This window comes from Crotalus tigris, unplaced genomic scaffold (assembly GCF_016545835.1).
Source record: "Crotalus tigris isolate CLP2741 ecotype Arizona unplaced genomic scaffold, ASM1654583v1 scf7180000023829.5930981, whole genome shotgun sequence".
In the NCBI taxonomy this organism is placed as follows: domain Eukaryota; kingdom Metazoa; phylum Chordata; class Lepidosauria; order Squamata; family Viperidae; genus Crotalus; species Crotalus tigris.
In genome coordinates, this window is record NW_024100213.1 from 876,568 (window position 1) to 897,319 (window position 20,752).

At 37.3% G+C, this 20,752-nt stretch overlaps 1 protein-coding gene across 10 annotated transcripts in view; it reads left to right on the forward strand.

Annotated features, from left to right (window-relative positions):
• The window catches only part of ATP11B (ATPase phospholipid transporting 11B (putative)), a 103,007-nt gene that overhangs the window by 27,306 nt on the left and 54,949 nt on the right, over nt 1-20,752 (forward strand). For all 10 annotated transcript variants that reach the window (XM_039321796.1, XM_039321806.1, XM_039321797.1 and 7 more), the window contains exons 3-13: nt 798-887; nt 5,765-5,845; nt 8,527-8,634; nt 9,529-9,657; nt 10,871-10,974; nt 12,007-12,054; nt 13,820-13,884; nt 14,930-15,011; nt 16,850-17,000; nt 19,090-19,287; nt 19,733-19,891. In XM_039321796.1, coding sequence (XP_039177730.1) covers nt 798-887; nt 5,765-5,845; nt 8,527-8,634; nt 9,529-9,657; nt 10,871-10,974; nt 12,007-12,054; nt 13,820-13,884; nt 14,930-15,011; nt 16,850-17,000; nt 19,090-19,287; nt 19,733-19,891 — 1,215 coding nt within the window. The remainder of the gene's footprint in view (nt 1-797; nt 888-5,764; nt 5,846-8,526; nt 8,635-9,528; nt 9,658-10,870; nt 10,975-12,006; nt 12,055-13,819; nt 13,885-14,929; nt 15,012-16,849; nt 17,001-19,089; nt 19,288-19,732; nt 19,892-20,752) is intronic.

Genomic DNA, 20,752 nt, shown 5'->3' on the forward strand with positions numbered 1-20,752 from the left:
CCTCTCCAATGCTCCGCTTCGTGACTGCAAATGGGAGACTGTGATTGCAGTCATTGATAGAAGTGGTTGCATGGCATCAACCAATATCCCACACCTAGTTGTGCTTGTGGTGGAGGCAGTTGCAGTGCATTTATATGGTAAGCAGCTTCATAGACAATTCACTTTACAGGTTGTCCATCCGTTTAATGACTATTTAAAGTTAACAATGGCACTGAAAAAAAGTGACTTATAACCACTTATGACCATTGCAGCATCCCCATCAAACTTGGGGTGCTGCGATCAAACTTGGGGTGCTTTGCGACCAGCATGGTTGCAGCATTCTGGGGTTCTGGAATTGTTATCTGCAACCTTCCTAGGGAGTGTCTTGCAATGGGGGAAGCCAGGTTCCCATAATGAGTGCATGATCCACTTAACTGTAGTGATTTACTTAACCATGGCAAAAATGGCAAAATGGGGTATGACTCTCTTAACAACTGCCTTGCTTAGCAATTTTGGACTCAGTTGTGGTTGTAAGTTGAGGATAACCTATATTGTAATCAGAATGAAGCTTAGATGCTAGAAAACCCATTATCAGATGTAGGTTAATTCATTTTCTTTATGAATTTCAGTATTTTGTTGCAAATTTAACACATAAAGGTAAACATGGAACTTAGTTGGCTGATATGAATGTTCTAAGAGAGAGCTTGTTAACATATGTGGAATTTTGAATGCAGAATATACAATTCTTAAAAAATGATTAAAGCTGAAATGAATTACTTCAGCAGTTTTTAAATGTTACTTTTTTTTTTCTCTTGCAGTATACTGTGTGGAATTTTGTGCCCAAAAATCTATTTGAACAGTTTAGAAGAGTGGCCAATTTTTATTTTCTTATAATATTTTTGGTTCAGGTAAGTTGGATAATTTAACACTACTTAAACATGTGCAATTGAAATGAGGGATTTGAAAAAAAAATCTTGTTGAATATAACAAAGCATAAAGCTTAGTATATTGACTTTTGCAACAATTAGCAGCTTACTCTCAGAGATAGAATTCATTTATATCTAGTGACGTTGCACTGCCATTATCCGGACGTTTGTCCATATTTTTCTGTGGTTTCATAAGACGTTAGCTGATCTGCTTCGTAAGGTTTATTCCTAGTGACTAACATGTTTTCTTCACTCTAAAAGGAGGATGTTAAAATGTTGATGCAGTTTAGTTATTATATATAATATATTTTGAAACCTGGTTATCCATAAATTGGCATTTCACTTGATTGAATAGCCTCTCTTAATCCTTCCCACATGTAAATACAGACTGAGGAAAGATTAGTTGGCTTTAGTTTTGCAAAACAAATGCATGGTGATATGAATTAGTAATATTGTCAAAGAGACCTTTCCTAATTTGATATTTAATCTCTGAATGTGAGTTCCTGGAGGAATTTAAGCGTTAAAGCTATTTTTCTATTTAAAACCGGCCAGATGGGTGGTCATTTACCTCCTTCATCCTACCTGGAACCTGGTCAGTAATATAATCAGAAATTTAGCTATCATTTGGGGCTTGTGCTGTTGAAATTATATTGATTTTTGCTGTCAGGTCCATCACAAGATTTAGCAGATATTTAAAATGTTGTCATAGCATTGAAAAAAAAATCTATGTGCCTTGATGGCACATAATCAATCAATAGCATTGTAACAACAGGTGGGATACATAGGGTTGACTCATGGACTTGATTGTTGTCCAAAGCTAACAGGAGGGAAGAAAGAACAGGCTCTCAAAAAAATCCCCCTAGAAATATGAAATTATGCTATTCAGGGGAATATCTGTCTTAATTCTCTCTGCATGTGACAAGATTGCAGTTCTCAACTCTTTTTAAATGTGACGCAAAACCTTGTTGTGAGGGATGGACTGAACAATGTATTACTCAGATGTGTTTTGTGTATCCTGTAAATACTCTATTTCATAAGCCAATATAGTATTAGATTCCATTTATGTCTTATATTTTATATCTTTTGTAAATGCTGCCTCAGACCTAAGTTGCAATGAAATCCAGGTTGTGGCTGTTTCAATAAAACGGTTAAAAATCTCCCACCTACTGCATGTAAAGCATGCTTCCCCCCCCCTTTCATTATTCAGTGCTCCTATTCATATGACGATGTAATCAGAAAATAGTTGTTACTCGTTTTTGCCAAGTTTTTCTTCTCAACTTGTACTTATGCTTTCACAAGTTGTGCTAAAGCTTCTTTTTTCTAAAAACTTTAATAGAAAGGATTCTAAATTTAGCAAAAAAAAGTTCTATGGGTTAAGCTTTGTTTAAGTGTTAACTGTTAAGTACTAAGCTCAATCAGTAAGTCTAGTATGTGTTTTAATTTGGTTTTTTTTTTACATCCAGCTTCATCAGTATTTTGGCTGGCCTACATTTGAACTGTTCACATTTATGCTATGAAATAAATTCAGAAAAGCTATCTAATTTGGAAAATTTGTTTTGTGAGCAAGAGAACCATCAATAGTGATAGGATAGTAATGCTAGGCATTTAGTCATGAAATGGTTTACAATTTCTGTATTTCACTATACCTCTCTTTTCCTTCAATGAAATCAGAGTGAAATTACTTGTATTGTTTTTAGAAGAGAAACATTTCTCAGATTTTAAGAAACAAAGAGCAATCTACTATTAGTTGTGCAGCCATCATAGCCAATATTTCATAAATAATCCTTCAACAGATAATGAATAGATGGCCTTATTCAAAAATGAAGATCTGTTGCCCTTTAACACCTTAAAGTACTCCTCTTTGATTCCAACACAATTTGCTATGCTTTCTGTATTGATTCCTCTTTCTGTTGACATATAGCATTTCTTTATTGTGTCACCAGTATACATATCCTGTGGATTAGTTCATAAAGTAAACAGCATTGATTGATTATGTGCCATTAGATCAATGTCATTTCTTAGCAACATGGATAAATGTTCTCCATGACAAAGTATCCCTAACCTGGTCTTTTAGGTCTTCCAACATAGTGCCTGTTGCCTCTGTAATTCCACTTTGGTATTCCTGTTCCTCTCTTTCCTTCTACCTTTTCCAGCATTGTAGCTAGATCTTTCACAAAATGTGTTCTGAGTGTGATCATTTGAGCCTGATCAGTTGTATCTTGAGTGAGAACTCTGGGTTGATTTATTTATTTCTTTATTTATTTGTTACCTATTTGTTTCTTTGGTTGTACATGGTATTCTCAAAGGATTTTTTCCAACATCAGTGTTCATACTTTCACTTCCATAGAATGTCACAGGAAATGCCATTGCCTATATACAATTCTGATCATAGTTCTGCCACATCTCAAACACCTGAATACCTTTTCCAAGACTTCCATGGTTGTTCTACTGAGTGCTAGTCTTCCTACCATAGAAAGCATCCTGGTTTAAATAAGTGAATGAATGAACACAAACCATACTGCTCTTTATATTTGCAAGTACCCATCCATGGAGCAATTGTGGATCATTATTTCCAAAAAGCAAATTGAAGATTGTTCAAGAGGAATGAAGTACTAGTGGAGAGGGACTTAAGTGACACCTATCAGTGATGTTTATTGCTTTGCTTGTACGGTGCTTAGGCATAAGCATATTTCATGATTTAAAAAAAAAACAATTACTAGGAGGAATAGCTACCATACCTGTAGAGAGACTATTCTATTTAGTATGTCGTTCCAGGGTTTTCTTGAAGTGTATAACTGGGGACAGTAATATGATCAATTATTCTTGTAGAGTTTAAAAAGTAGAAATAGCAGGAACATTGAGAAAAATCGATTAGCAGGCTCAAATTCTTGACTTTAAAAAAAGCTAAAACTATAGTCAGATGTCCGGAGCTTGAAAAGATGGCTTCCTATTTGATAGGTAGGATTTCATGGCAGCAGATCCTGATGGGAAAAGAGACTTATGATAGAGGGAAGCTCATAGAAAGGATAGAGGCAAAAGCACAACCATGAACATTTCCATTGAGGAAATACAAATGGAAATCAGAAAATGTCAGTATAGCTGTACGTGAAGGTAAATGACTACCTGAAAACAAACAGTGAACACATAAGATCTGGGAAGAGGATCAGGCCATAAGAGAAGTGATATCTGGAAATAGTAGAGATTATTTCAGAAACATTGAAGTCAGAGCGAACTGAAGTTGACAAAACATGGTAAGAGCAACAAGGCCACCTTCAGATGAAAACGAAAAAGCAGTGAAGCAACCAAATGATACAGAGCCACTCAATTCTTATTTTACATATCTGTCTTCTCCAAAAGTGGGTACATACCTAATTTTTTAAAATTATATAACTTACTTACTTTCTTTCTTTCTTTCTTTCTTTCTTTCCTTACTTACTTATTTAATCTTGCATTTATTTGGTTAACGAAAGCATATTAATTTTTTTCAGAAAATTATGGTTTTGGCTTTATAGCATGCATGGTCAATTATCCTTGTAGGAAGTAAATCTCTTAGACTGATAACTAACTTAATTCTCTGTAATTATATTTACTTGTTTTTTCTTGAATTCATGCTGTGTTCTCTACAGGAAGGGGCTTTACATTTGACAGCAGGCAAATAATAGAAACAGAGTGGCGTGAGCTTTTTTTCCTTTTGCCTCAGCACCACAATATAATGCACACATCCCCTTCAAAATCCCTATCCTGTTTATACTGAGAAGGAAAAGCTCATTACTTCTGAGCTTTCAAAGGTCCTTCCAGACCTGGTTATATGAAAGAGGTCTGTGTTTTGTCACAATGTCCGCAATCTTCTTCCATTTCTACTTTGAGTGGAATGCTGTGTTCACACTGTGTGTTTAACCAAGATCTTGCAACTGAACTTCCACCACGTGTTATCCTGCAACAATTCTTAGCACAGTCTGTATTTTTAATTATTAACAACACATTGGTGTGATTGCCCGCAAGCATCTTTTAATCTGCCAAGTATAGAAGGGAAATTTTGCCAAGTTCATTTTCAGTTTTCGGGCATTTTAAAATCAGTGAGAATCTGGCTGCTTTCCAAATGCCATTAAAGTACTTTGTAGGTAGTCCTTGACTTATGACTGGTCTCTTAGCAACCATTGAAGTTATAACGGACCCCCAAAAAGATACTTATGACTAGTGGCTACATACACACACACACACAGAGAGAGAGAGAGAGAGAGAGAGACTGAGCTCATGTGATTGCATTTTGGGTGCTTGGCAACCAGCCCCCAATTAGGACGGTTTGCAGCGTCATGTGATCGTGATTTATATGTATTGCGAGATATTAGTATTTAATTCCAATTTCCAGCTGAAATGGGTTCACTTTATGAACTGTTACAAAAACAGTCATGTGGTGACCCACTTAACGAATGGCATGATTTACAATCATAATTCCAGGCTCAGGTTTGGCCGTACGTTGAGGACTCCCTCTATGTAATCAGCAACAGGCCACATCAAAAGACAGCCAATACACATTACCTCACAAGGATCTCCCAGCAAGAAGCAGCAGCATGAGTATTGAAAATAAAAAAGTGGTTAATGCTGTATTCTGTTACACCATAAAATATAAATAACATCAAAAGTCTATCCACTAACATTAGGCTGGTTTTGGTAATTTTTGGAAGCTGCAAACCATTTCCAAAGAGTAATAAAATATTGTAGTATATTCAGTGTGCAGTATTATAGTAGCAACCACAAACCACTATTTACAGTTTTCTAAATATAATCTACAAATGTAAACATAGATTTTCCAAAATTTGACTCATATGCATATTATTTCTGTCTGTTTTCTCTTCCAGCTTATGATAGATACTCCTACTAGTCCAATTACTAGTGGATTGCCATTGTTTTTTGTTATAACTGTGACGGCCATAAAGCAGGTAAGAAAATGTGCCTTTTTTTGGTAAGTTGCTTAGCACAGAACATACACATTATGTTCAATACAATACAATTATCAGTAGGCCATCATTGTTAGCTCACAATGTGCTAATGTGTTTAGCGATATCCGCACATGGTGTATTTCTTCAGAAGCCATGCCAGCAAAAGCAAGGCATGGTTCCAAAACACTAAATATGCAATCTGAAATATTGAACCAAAAAAGGAGAATGTGTTTTTAGTGGGATCTTTTTGTACAGAATAATGTTTGATGCAACCATTCTGCATTTTAAACATGAATATTTATACGTAGTGAGGGAAGAATCCTATAGATACTGGGTGGACCTTTTACCTTTTTGGTCCAACTGTGATATGAAGGAGGTAACTTAAATTATTTTGTCCCTAAAAATACCTTGTATCTTAAATCATTGCTATTCTATATTTTTTTTGCACTTCCTTGCATTGAAATGTAACTGTCAACGCTGCTAACATCAGATGTTCTTGCTTTGAGAACAGATAGAAATGCAGCCATTTTTGTCTATTGCTTTTAGAGTTAGTTGATGCTGGGAGGGGGAATGTGGATGAGAGTCCAGCTAGTCATAACAGTAATAACTCAGCCGTGGGAACCCAAGGTCATTGGGCCCTGAGTTGATAGAGTTTTGGAGAGCTGGGGAGAAAGCCTGTGCTTCAAGCTAATTGGGGAATGTGATTTATGACTGTTTATTGGAGGAGGGAAATGTGCTTTGTTACTTTGTATCCAGGGGAGGGGAATTTAGTTTTGGTTTCGACTATGTAGTGCCGATACGTTGTTTCTCGAATAAAAGATTATTTGAGATAAACAATGCCTCAAAGTTCTTTTGAAGAGGTTCATCTGTTGGAACCATGACAGCAACAGTATTTTGTAAGGGTTTGAGCATCAATTGAAATAAGAAAATATATTTTGGTGTTAGGCATTAAAGCACAAAATATGTTTTTACCTGGGATTTATATAGCTGACATGTTTTTGTGATTCACAAGAAAAGCCTTCAGTGGATACTAATGACACATAATAGTTGTGGTGGAGTTTTGTATCTCAATTTGTATTACAGTATATATACCCTTTTTTCCTGCTGTCTTAAAGGAATGAGATTTTGCAAAGAAATCTTCTAAAATTGATTTACACAATAAGATGTTGCATTGTTCACTTGTTTCTAGAGCCAGTATTCTGGCTCCTGGAAGTTGATGGGTCCTGATTTTTTCCCCCAGTGCTTCCATAATACCTGTGGATAGAAAAGACTTATTCACTTGTTTATTTGTTTAAAGAACAACAATTCAAAATTAGTCTGCATAATACATTGAAGCAGCACAGGCTGGCTCTTGTTTACTATAGAACTTCCACTGTCTGCTTTAAATGAAATTACCGTCAGTTCAGTTTTACCTATCATTCTTTATAGTTGATGAAATTTTGTTTTGTTGTTTTTGTCAAGACTGTGTCCTGTATAAACATAACTTTCTACAAACATGACCTTGGGAAGGACCAATAGGTAGACAAAAATGCTAAATCCAGTCTAAACATCTGGCTGACTGTGTGACCAACCTTAATTCATATATTGAGTGGCAGATGTTTGTCTGTTCAGTTCTTCATTTTCTATTACTTAGCATACTAGCAAGAACGGGTGGGACCACAAAAGAGACAAAGTAATAGAAAATAAAGTCCTCTGGGACTTAAGAATTTAAATGGACAAGCATCTGCCACACAGTACCCCAGACTTTTAACAGTTGTTGATAACAAAGACAAAAAAGTCTGGATACTAAACATTACAAGACTTGAAGGCAGCAGAATAGGGAAAAAAACAACTGGAGAAAATCATAATGACCTGTAAATAGAAACTGTGGCAAAAGAAAGCAAACATAGTGCCAATAGCAGTATGTACCTTGAATACAATTCCAAAATATCTGGAGCAATGCTTGAACACCATCAGCATTGACAAAATCACTTATCAGTCAATTGCAAAAGGCAACTTTACTTTGAAACAGCTTACATCCTGCAATAGTACCTTTCATCATTAAACAATATCTGCCTGTTCCAGGTCCTTGGGAAGGACTTAATAGGTGAACAGAAATGACATATCCAGTCTAAACATATGGCTGACTATGCAACCAATCACATTTTATTAAATCTATATACATCCCAACTCCCATCTGAGTAGGAATGACCATGCAATTGCACTTTTTTCCTCTTTTCTTGAAGTATACGTGCAAGACTTCTCAGGCAACCTATATCTGTTTTGAAAACTCTTCTGTAACATAACCACAATCAGACAGCAGAATTGCCATTAGCACACTTGCTTGAATTTATCACTCCTATTATATATGTTTTTAAAAGAGAGATATATGTTGTCATCTCCCTCACCTAAAGTGGCAGGAATATCATGTTAGAAGAAGATTGTCTGCTTTGGCTTGGCTCCATCTCCCCCAACTTGATCCCTTCCAAGTTTTTGGAGCTGATCAGAGTTGTAGTTTTAATTGGTATGGGCCATTAAGGAATATTGAGACCGTAGTCCAGAGCATTTCCATTTGGGAAAAATGGAAAAATACTGTTTCCCTTTTCTGAGGCTCTAGTTTGGTCCTCTGATAAAATTTGAGATGGCAGCCAAGTAGCAGGCAAGATATATTAGTGACTTCCTTTGCTTTTTTTTTTTTTCAGGGTTATGAAGATTGGTTACGGCACAAAGCAGACAATGAAGTGAATGGAGCTCCAGTGTATGTTGTTCGTAGTGGTGGCCTTGTAAAAACAAGATCAAAGAACATTCGGGTATGTGTCTTACTGCCGTGTTTCCCCAAAAGTTAGACCCAACCCTATAGTAAGCTCTACCTTGATATTTGGGGGTGGGCCTAATATAAGCCCTACTCCAAAACTAAGCCCTAGTTTGGGGGCAAGGCACACCCCTAAAAATCAAGCGAGGGTAGGGGGTTGAAGCTGCCCCATGCGCACCCCGCACCCGCTTTCCTTACCGGTGGACCACCATAGCCAGGTCTCCCACACCCGCACATCTGTCACGCCGCTACTTGATTTCTTCTGTGGCCGCTTGGCTTCACTTGTGGCCAGCCACCATGTGGCACATTGTGCCGTTGCCGCTCCTCCCAGCAGCATGGCGCTTTGGGGCGCTTCCGTTGCTCATACGCTTTGGGCTGCTTCTGTTGCTTGCGGCAGGAGGCCACGTGGCACATCGGGCCATTTCTACTGTGGAAATGGCCCAAAGAGCCATGCAGCGTCCTGCCACAACCAGCAGAAATGATGCAAAGCACCATGCAGCGTCCTGCCGGGAGGAGCGGCAACGACGCAATGCACCATATGGCATTAGGCCGCAAGTGGCGGCAAGCGACCACAGAAGAAGTCAAGCAGCAGCACAACAGGTGTCGGAGTGTGAGAGGCCTGGCTGTGGTGGTCCTAAGGTAAGACATTCTCCGAAATTAAAACCTAGTGCCTCTTTTGGAGGCAAAAAAATATAAGACCGGGTCTTAATTTCAGGGAAACACGGAAACATAAAACGAATGTCTTCGGTAATTGTGGGGTTTAAACAAAACAGTCATAGCCATGTATTCAGTTTTACAAAGAATTTAATTAGACCAAATAAGGTTTCGTTGGACTGTTTTAATCCAGTAATTTTGCAAATCAGTTTTTCCATACGTTCTTCTGTCTCTCCAGGTAGGAGATATTGTGAGAGTAGCCAAAGATGAAACTTTCCCTGCTGATCTCGTACTTCTGTCCTCTGATAGAGAACATGGCTGTTGCTATGTTACCACTGCAAGTTTGGATGGAGAAACTAATCTTAAGGTCTGTGGTTCATACTGTTAACATGAATTATTTTTTTGTTTCTTTGAAATTGTGGCTAGGGTATTTTATTACCTTTATGTAGAAAAGAGTATTTAATTTATTTTGAATTTTTTTGAGTTCATATCAAAGCTTTAGATTTTTTTTATAGCCAAAGGCCATGTTGTATTAATTTTTATGAATTTAAGGAAAAATATTAGAACGAGTTTCTTAGGCACAGTTAATATGATTCATTGGAATGTGTTGTGTAGTTAGTTCTGATTATAATCAAGGGACTAGCAAATGTAATAGAGAAGGTTATGGATATGCTAGAAAGCTCTTTAAGGACAGATACTTCTGTTTTCTATGTTATTTTCCCCTAGTTTGCCCAATTTTTGTCCTATTTTGTGAACTGGTATAACAAGACAGTAAGGTATGCATAATGTCTCAAATTTAAAATATTTGAGCTTGAAATACCTGTTTCTACTTAAGTAAACAAATGTTGAGTTCAACATGTGACATTATATTTTAAAATATTTAGAATGTGAGAGGTTTATATACCTGTCCAAAATAGCCAGCAGTAGGAGCTTTCTTTTTTCCTTTCCTGTTAAGACATTCATGCTTCCTTCCTTTATTTGTCCTGTCATTTAATGCTCATTAATTTTTTCCAGATAACCAAATCCTCACTTCTATGTTTTTCTTTCTCATTGGTTGTTTATTTTCAACTATTTATTTCTTGTCACAGACATAACTACCCACAATCCTTTTTTACTGGCATCCATATACCTTAATATTTCTCCAACTATTTCCCCCTTTTTAGTAAATATTCTACAAGAATACAGAGCTTCATCCAATTTATGATCTGGTTTTTTGTTTTTTCTACTTGTCAAGTGGTGATCATCATGTGAGGGAGTCTTGCACTCATTAGGATGAACAAAGAGCCCTCACAGATCATTTTGCCAGGCCTGAAATTTATGAATGCAACACCAGATGGAAGAAATGTATAGTTTTCCTATTGACAGATGACCAGTTTACCAAATCGTGGCTTGTTTTAACTCAGCATTTTCTGTAACACTGACAACTTATTGGCAAATTAGGAATGCAGTTTTAAGATCTCACAAGGGTTTTTTTAAAAAAAAAAAAAAAAACCAGGGCTTTGGACCTTTGGGGATCTGTCGAAAGTATTAACCGAGACTTGTCAATTCATTGCTTTTTTTTCTTGCTTTTTTTTTTTTAGACACACATTGCAGTCCCAGAAACTGCTGTGTTGCAGTCTGTTGCCAATCTGGACAAACTTGTAGCTGTTATTGAATGCCAGCAACCAGAAGCAGATCTTTACAGGTTTCTGTTTTTTATTACTCTCTCTTTTTTTTTTAAGGATTTGGGAAAGAAAGTTATGGCTATTAAAAATTAGGCTAAAACTGCTCTGGAAATTCTTGTGATGGTGTCGTTAAATGCCTATGTTGCTTAGGGAGAACAAGGGCATGACTTACTGGGAATGCTCTGTTAATTTCATTTGGGAGTTTCCCTGAGTTTGGAAAATTCTCCCAATGTTCAAGCATTCAACTCCCCACTCCCCAGGGAAAAAAAAACCAGGATGAAGCATTTGATTCTCTGTCATCCTAACACTGAGAGGTCTGCCAACAACTCTCCAAGACAATGCAGATTTGCTGTAGAAAAATTGTTACAGGTAGTTCTCGACTCACAACCTTTCATGTAACCGTTCGAAGTTACAATGAAAAAAATGACTTATTACCATTGCAGCATCCCCATGATCACATGATCAAAATTTGGATGCTCATGTTTATGACATTTGCAGTGTCCCGGGGTCATGTTGATCACCTTTTGTGATCTCTTCACAAGCAAAGTAGCAACCGTGTTACTAATTTAACAACTGCAGTGATTCACTTAACAACTGTGGCAAGAAAGATTGTAAACTCAGGCAAAACTCACTTAACTGTCTTGCTTAGCAACAAAAATTTTGGGCTCAATTGGGGTTGTAAGTCAAGGACTACCTGTATTATTTTATAGCTAAGGAAGGAAAAGTCCTACGTTAAACTATTGTATTTAAATGGAAGAAAGTTAAAGAATGTGGCTTTGAATTAAGCTAACCAGGAAGCCTCCATCTATGGTTTGTTTAGCACTATGTCTGAACTGGGATTTCTGATTGTTGCTTCCTGGTTTGTTCTTGGCTTCAGATTCCTGGCTTTGTTGATCATGGCATGCCAGGAATTGGGCTTACCATTACATGCAAACCAGGTCAGTTTCTTTAACTCATTTCCTGTGCTGTTATGGTCAGGGTTTAGTGGCATATTGAAAAATTAAATTTTCCTTTTATTTCTTGAATGGTAACACATTAATATTGTTTTACAGATTTGTTGGGCGTATAACCATAAGTCATCAAATTGAGGAAATAGTGCGGTAAGCCAAATGCCCTCAATCTCAGTGAATGTGATTTGTGACCAATTCTATATCCAGGCAGTCCAACTTCTGTAAATAAAATGAAATAAAATGCCTTTATATACATCAGGCACAGGGAAGATTAAGTACACTGACAAGATGTTCCTACACTAGTTTTGTGATCACTTTGCAGCTTTTTCTGTTCCTTGTTTTTTGTTGCCCTATTCTGTGGATCTTTTTTTTTTTTTTTTTGACTAGAATGCTTTTAGAGAACTACTGCTGCATAAATAATAAATTGTAGTGGAAGTATCTTAAACTGTGACGAATACAAGCTATTGCAAGTTATTGTAATTTGTGGTTATAAGCTATTATTCCTTCCTGGTTTGAGTGATGTTGCAAACTGCCAGTTAGTAATTTGACCAGCTTGGACTAATTCATACAGCCAGTTGTTTTTTTCTGTTATATAAAAGAAACCGTGTAAAACTAGTTTTCTTGTAACAGTTCATTCTGGATTTGTATAGAACAGTTCAGTCCCTATGTACCTGTTAAACTTGCTATTTCTTCTAATAATTACTCAGACATTTCAAGCCATAATAGACAGGTGCCCAACAGGTTTGTCTTAAAATTGAACATTGGGTCAGCGTGGCTGACAATTTTATTTGATTCAGGGTCTTTGCTCACCCTTTGTAAACATCTATATAAATATTATAAGAATTATTGCTGGTCCAAGGTTCTAGTCATTGCAGAAAACCTTAAGAGAAACAGGTGGAGTTGAAATTATCACCCTTGTTTCTCCGATAACAACAACAGAGCATTTCATAAATCAAGTATCTTCTCTGTAAGGAGGAATTCAAAGTATTGTTTGCTTGTGGCATGAGGGAGTTGTTCTTAAGTGGCACATTCAGATGAATCCAGAACTCCTTAGAGAAGGAGTTGTGGTAAAAAACAGCAAAGCGAACAGTAGCTGAGCAGCATGAATAACAAACAATATCAAATGACCTGAAATACTAAAGGAATTTTTGAATTACTTGTAAAATACTTAACTTTTGTTGAGGTTGTTTAGTTTCAATGTATACTTCTTTGATAGCACAACAGAATTAAAAAAAAAAAACCTTAAGAGCTTTACTGGATTGAAAAAAAGGATTCATGTAGGATCTGTTGTGTCTTATGACCTGCTGATGCCCCCATGAAGTTCACAAGTAGAATGAGATGGGCATTACATGACATGCTCTTTATGGCGTCTCCAAACTATATGTGTAAATTAATTGGGTTTTAGTGACACTATTCTATGAATTTATCTCTTCCTTTTTTAGGAAGTTGCTTACTGATAGGTCCAATAAAATTGCTGCATTCCAGAGAGGGGTAGTTAGTTCAAAACGATTTTGATTCCCAAAGACAAAATTATTCACTCTTTATCCTAGAGCAGGGGTAAGGAACCTTGGCTCTTTTATGACTTGTGGGCTTCAACTCCCAGAATTCCTGAGTTAGCATGGCTGATTCAGGAAGTCCACAAGTCATAAAAGAGCCAAGGTTCCCTACCCCTGTCCCAGAGAATCCTCTTGTTAGTCCTATAGCCATTTCATCTTTGACAAACTATTTCAAACTGTTCGTGTGTGTGCCGTCAAGTCAGTTTTTGATGCCTGACGATTTGCCTGGACTAGTCCCTTCAGTTTTCTTGGCAAGATTTTCAGAAGTGGTTTGCCATTGTCTTCTTTCCAGGGCTGAGAAAGAGGGATTGGCTCACTTTATCCAACAATGTGAACAAACAGTGATCTTTCTTTTGCAGACCCCTTGGACCCGAAAGTCTTCTACTTCGTGGAGCAAGGTTGAAAAACACTAAAGAAATTTTTGGTGTGTGACAGTAAAGTTTCACTAACTGGTTAATATTTCTTGAATGGATGAAATTGCAGAGCTTTCTGTTAGAGTAGCTAATCGCTGGCAAATCATCCAGGTTAGGAGACTTTTCCTAATTAAGAGGAAGTGTACCCGTGTTGATTATAATAACTTGCACCAAGAAATACAGGAAGTCTTCGACTTGCAACAGTTTGTTTAGTGGCCGAAGTTACAACAGCCTTGAAAAAAGTGACTTATGACTGTTTTTCACACATTGCAACATCCCCATAGTCACGTGATTGACATTTAGATGCTTGGCAACTGACTCCTATTTATGACAGTTCCAATGTCCGGGGGGTGTCACACGATCCTCTTTTGCAATCTGTTGACAAGCAAAATCAATGGGGAAGCAAGATTCACTTAACAACTGCAGTGATTCGCTTAACAAACGTGGCAAGAAATTGTGGTTGTAAGTCGAGGACTAACTGTAGTTGATGCTGGTGTAACCCAGAGAATCTGGATTCTATGTCTGTCTGTCTTTCACCTTTTTAAAGTCCTATTAGTGCTTTGTTCCCTCTGTTGTTCCAGGAACCTAGACCACTTAAGACCTCTCCTTAAAAGTTTCTATCTGTTGCCTCCTGGTCCATTTGATTTGGTTAAATATTAGAATATCTTTCCAATTTAAAAATCTGGACAAAAAAACTACTCACTTAAAAAAAAATCACGACTGCAATCATAGAGTGGATTTAGAAACCCAGTAGAGTGATCAGCCAAAAATTGAAGGAATCCCTCTGTGTCTGGCTCCTCAAAAGAAAGGGACAAGAATGAGCCTAGAACAGGGGTAAGCAACCTTGGCTCTTTTATGACTTGTGGACTTCAACTCCCAGAATTCCTGAGTCAGCCACGCTGAGGGGAAAGGGAGAGTTTTTAAGCTGAGCCATGCTGGCTCAGGAATTCTGGGAGTTGAAGTCCACGAGTCATAAAAGAGCCAAGGTTGCCTACCCCTGACCTACAGTAATACACAGTCTTGCTGCCATGCTGAACGTTCTTTTACTCTTTATAGGTGTTGCTGTGTATACAGGAATGGAGACAAAGATGGCATTGAATTATAAGAGCAAATCACAGAAACGATCAGCAGTAGAGAAGTATGTGGTGGGCAGTATTTCACTCTGTTAAAGATTAATGTATTAATTTAAATTGTAAAGCAAGAGGAATTCAGAAGAAGGGATGCAACGCGCAAGGGAACACTTCAATTATTTTTTATGGTCATAGACTAGCAGGATGGAATACAAAGAATAATTTTAAAAGCTAAAAAATACAAAAGACACGTAAGTTAAAAAACAAAGGAACATGTTGTAAAAACATTTTTTGAACATCTCTGTAGCTTGAACCATTTGATAAGTATTATTAGGCTAATGTTCTCACGTTCTACTTTAGCGAAATTAATATTCGCTTTTGGAATATTCAAATGTATTGAATGTGGACTTTGTTCCTCAAGGGAACTTGGAAATAAATCACCGCGTGAAATGGGATGTAGTCAGATCAAAGTTCTTTTTTTGAGAACTATTCTGATAGGCAATCAATGTATGACAAAGCACAGTCCTAGAAATATTGAATTCATTCTGCATATCGGTTTGCCCTTAAGTGTTTTATATCAGGGGTGCCCAACCCCCGGTCTGTGGACCGGAACCAGTCCACGGCATGCCAACAGCCAGTCCACACAAACAAGCAAAGCCCCATCCGTGGGATGCAGGCAACACACAAAACCACACACTCTTTGGTCCATGGAAAAATCTTTCTCCACGGAACCGGTCCCTGGTGCCCAAAAGGTTGGGGACCTCTGTTTTACATGCTTCACTTCTAAATGAACCAGCCTGTATCTTTTCCCCAAATCTTGTCCTACCATACCTGTTGTGATTCTGTGCCAGCCTGTGCTCCCAACAGCTGAGTCTGAGGAATCTGAGGAGGAGGAGGCATTTGAAGGGCCATCAGGGACAGAGGGAGGCTCTGATGAATTACAGGACTCACAGTTTGATGCAGAGCCTAGACCCTCCAGTTGCGTTCCTGATGAAGCTCAGCTGTGTGAGGAGAATGAGTCAGACTCAGAGGACTCACACCTGATGGACATGCTAATTGATGCACGCACACGTCGTCAATTAGTGAGAATAAATCAGCAGCAGTCAGTACGGCAACTCCAGGGTAAAAGGAGAAGGCACTGAGAGGCAACACCTTGGGACTGCTGTATAAAAAGAGGAGGTGTGGGCGGTGCTGGTTGCTGAAGGCAACCGTTTGCAAAGTACTTCTTTGAATCCTGGTCTGTTCGTCTTGCTTGTGACTACTCTTTTGTTTGCATCGTGTTTCCTGTGGACTATTTCCTTCATTTGGATTTGAGTTTTGCTGTTTGTGTTTTGGACTATTTGGCAGGTTTGTCACCCATATTAAAAGGGGTTTGTTTTGTTTTAAAGTCTCTAGCCTATTTTATCAACGGGTTTGGTCCTTGTGCCTTTAACAAAGACGGCTATAGGCTGGGATAGAACAATACCTTGAAGCTAGAAACTTCTCGTGATTTTCCATTTTCTGCCTTTAATAGAGAACTCTTTTTTTTTCTTTTTTTTGCAATCAAGGGTTAAGAGAGAAAAAGCAAAGCTGGTGGTTTTCAAGAAAAATTTGGACGTCCATTGGTCCAGGATGGTAGGACAGGGATTTGAACTAGAAGACCTCTAAGTCATCTCCAACCTAATGATTCTATCAAACGCTTCCTTTTTCAATCTCCACCCTTCCCCGTATGCAAAAGTTTAAGTTGGTTGAATACAACACAAAGATTGTTAGAATTATTGTTGCTGTAGTTTTTTTTTTAAGTAATGTGCAGATATAGTTTGAATTGCCCAGAGCTCCCTTGGTCTTCAGTGCTCCTCTTAGTTTTTTTAGCTATAGGACAGTTTTAATTCAGTAGCATTTGGGTATTCAATTGTCTCCCCTCCAGGTCTATGAATTCTTTTTTGATTATCTACCTAATAATCCTCCTTTGTGAAGCTGTTTTAAGTACAATACTGAAGTATGCCTGGCAGAATGAAGAGAAGTGGAATGAACCTTGGTATAACCAGCAAACGGATCATGAAAGAAACAGCAGTAAGGTAAAATGTAAATGATATGTCTGATTTAGGTGTTTTTTTCCTGTATCGGAAGTTTTGATTTGACTTATAAAAATAACTAAAGGGAGACAAGAATTCTCTTCAGTTAATTTCTTGCCCCATTATTGTAGCTGATAATATGTGACTATTGTGACTTACTTTTCTGCTTAAAGGGATGTTTTTTTAAAAAAACTCACATGCTTAGAAGTTGTTTCTATATTCTCGTCTCAAGCAAGAAGACCAAAATAATGCCTCTATGCAGCAAAGAAAACCTATCTTTACATATTAACCAGCAGTCTTAAGAGAAGAAAATAGATACATTCACATGTCACATTGGTCAAACTGAGATTAGATTTAGTATGTTATCTGAATCTACTCTTGGACTGATATTATGATTAAGGCTTCCCTGTCTCCCTTTAGCTATAACACTATTTGCCAACAGAGGCAAATGGAATGAGTGGCTTTTGTATACAGATAGTCCTCAACATATGATCACGTTTGAGCCCAAAGGTTCTGTTGCTATGTAAGACATTTGTTAAGTGAGTTTTGCCTCATTTTACAACTTTTCTTGCAAGAATTAAGTGTCACTGCACTTGTTAAGTTAGTAACATGCCTGTTAAGTGAATCTAGCTTCCCCATTGACTTTGCTTGTCAGAAGGTGATCACATGACCCAGGACACTGCAACTGTTATAAATATGAATTATTTGTCAAGTGTCTGAATTTTGATCATGGGGATACTGCTATAGTCGTAATGTGAAAAATGGTCATAAATCACTTTTTTTCAGTGCCATTATAACTTTCAATAGTCATTAAATGAACTGTTGTAAGTCAAGCACTACCTACACCAGTGGTTCTCAACCTTTCTAATGCCGCGACCCCATAATACAGTTCTCCATGTTGTGGTGACCCCCAACCACTTATACATCACCGGGTGCCAGGGGCGTGGCCAAAGAAAAGGGGGAAAAATGGCGGACAGCCTTGTTTGGCGACCCCCGTGAAATGGTCGTTTGACCCCAAATGGGGTCCCGACCCACAGGTTGAGAACCACTGACCTACACTAATTTCAGCTCAGTTGGAAAAGGGATGAGACAAAAGTATATCAAATATGGGGTAAGATTCCTGTTCCAGATTAAACTTATTTGATCACAAACAGAAAAGACACTACTTTTGGAAGAAACATAAGCTTGGTTTAGTAGTTCTTAGATGATATACAGGTAGTCCTTGACTTAACTACCAGGCATTTAGCATCTTTCAAAGTTACAACACTCCCAAAAGTACGTGCGACCCAGATTTGAAATGTTGATAGTCATCCCTTTCCCCATAATGCAACATGATTGCATTTTGGGTGGGCTCTATGACAATTCGCTATGCCTAACTTGCCGTGGCCAACTTGCTGCAGCTAACTTGCCATAGGCCAACTCACTGCAGGACAAAAGAAATGATGGAATGGAATCATTAAAGAAAGGATGCAAAAGGAGGGACAAAATGAAATCTAAATGACAAAAAATTAAAACATTTTATTTATTTTAAATAATTAAATTGAACTGATAAATTGTCCTACAATGAGTTGGCCTGCAGAGTGTTGGCTGTGGCAAGTTGACTGTGGTGAGTTAGCTGCGGCAAGTTGGCCATAGAGAGGTGGCCATAGCGAGTTGGCTGTGGCAGGTTGTCCCATTCCATTTTGGGCATTGGGCAACCAGCCCACATTTATAACAGTATCCCAAAGATACATAACTGTGATTTACAGCTTTTTGCCATAACCAGCGTTTATTTCCAGTTTAACAACCATGGCATTTGCGTAATGACTGTTGATTTGTTTAACAACCATAGTGACTTGTTTAACTGCCACAAAACATCATAAATCGGGTCAGTTACAGGATGACCACCTTAATGACCAGCACAATTCTTGGCTCAATTATGGCTGTAAGTCAAGGACTACCTGTTAGTTAGGCTGTTACAGAATATGCCCTCGTTATCTCAATATCACTGTTCTATAGAATTGCATTTTGATTGTATCTGTTATAATCTTGTCCTCAAATGCTTTCTCTCTTATTTTTTAGTTTAATAATACTGTTCCCTTTCTTCTTTTAGATCTTGCGCTTCATTTCAGATTTTCTTGCTTTCCTGGTACTTTACAACTTCATTATACCCATTTCACTTTATGTGACTGTGGAGATGCAGAAATTTCTTGGGTCTTTTTTTATTGGTTGGGACCTTGATCTCTATCATGAAGAAACAAATGAAAAGGCCCAAGTAAATACTTCAGACCTCAATGAAGAACTGGGACAGGTATAAAATAATTCAAAATAGTGTTTGAAACAAGATGAAGCTAATTTTGATTTAATTAATAAAAGTGATTAAATGCATAGTTGTTCTTTTTGCATAGTTAATATTCCCTATAGATTTTATAATTTTTTCCCCTTTTGTCTCACTAAAAAAATTGTAATTTGGAAGTGGTTCAGTAGTGGACCACAGTCTGAGATTTTAAATGAGCATTGTTGCCCTGTACATTGTGTAATTATTTGAAAAGTTTATTGAATGCTTATTTTCCATGTATTTATAATAAACCAATTACACCTATTTCAGATAAGTACAATAAATATGCACAAGTTGAAATGAGTGCAGTATATCTGCAGACCATAATGAATGTCCCACTAGTGGATATGAGGGAGACTTGCTGCCTTTTTTAATTCTTAAACTTATTTGACTGACGTAACTTCTTAACTCACTGTAGGTGGAGTATGTATTTACAGATAAAACTGGTACATTGACAGAAAATGTGATGCAGTTTCGGGAATGTTCCATTAATGGTCTCAAATATCAAGAAATCAATGGCAGATTAGTTCCTGAGGGATTGATAGAAGACTTTCCAAGTGGAGTACCGCCCAGTTTTGTAAGTTCTTTCTAAAATTAATTTCTTGAAATTAATTTTGAGCTTTCTACAGTCTAAAGTTCAGGTCCTTCTTGACGTTATCCCAAAGATGCTCTTTCACGAGGCAATTGGACTTTCACCATCCAGTGAGAGTCGAAGAAGTTTCTTGGATGAGAAGCGAAACATCTTCAAAGAAAAAACAAAGTCCAGTTGCCTCGTGAAAAAGCATCTTTGGGATAACTCTCATCTGGATGACTAAGAATCTCTATAAACATCCTTCTTGAAGGTTTTTTTATGAGTGTTTTTCAAAAGTAACTTCTAAACTTTCCGCTATATGAATTTTCTTTAATTCTGACTGCAACTAAAATCTGTTATTATTTAGGTTTCTAAGAGCAATTAGATATTGTCTGCAGGAGATCAATTGCACGATGCTCCATTTTTTATGTTAATGTTCTTATTTTTCCTAATGTTCTGTGCTAATTGAGAATGAGCATCTGTGTTTGGAATCCTATATTTAAAAACCTTGCATTCAAAACACTGATCCTTATTACTGTTTGAGTATAATGTATCAATTATCCAAAAGAATTACTTTCAAATCCCATCTCCAACTCTTATTTTTTAAAAATGTATTTTTACTCTGTCAAATTCAGAATATAATGGCAGCAATGCTAATGCAGTTTTAGCACATTTAGTGTAATACGTTATTAAAACTCTTCTATATTTTGAGGAAAAGAAATTCAAATTGATCTTAAAGTAGGAAAAGTATTGAATGTTTTGGCCAGCAGGTTGGAGAATTATGTATTCTGCCTTAAGATGCACAAAACAAAGGCAGGATATGAATTTAATAATAAAAAATACAAATTTTATTTTGACTGGCTGTAT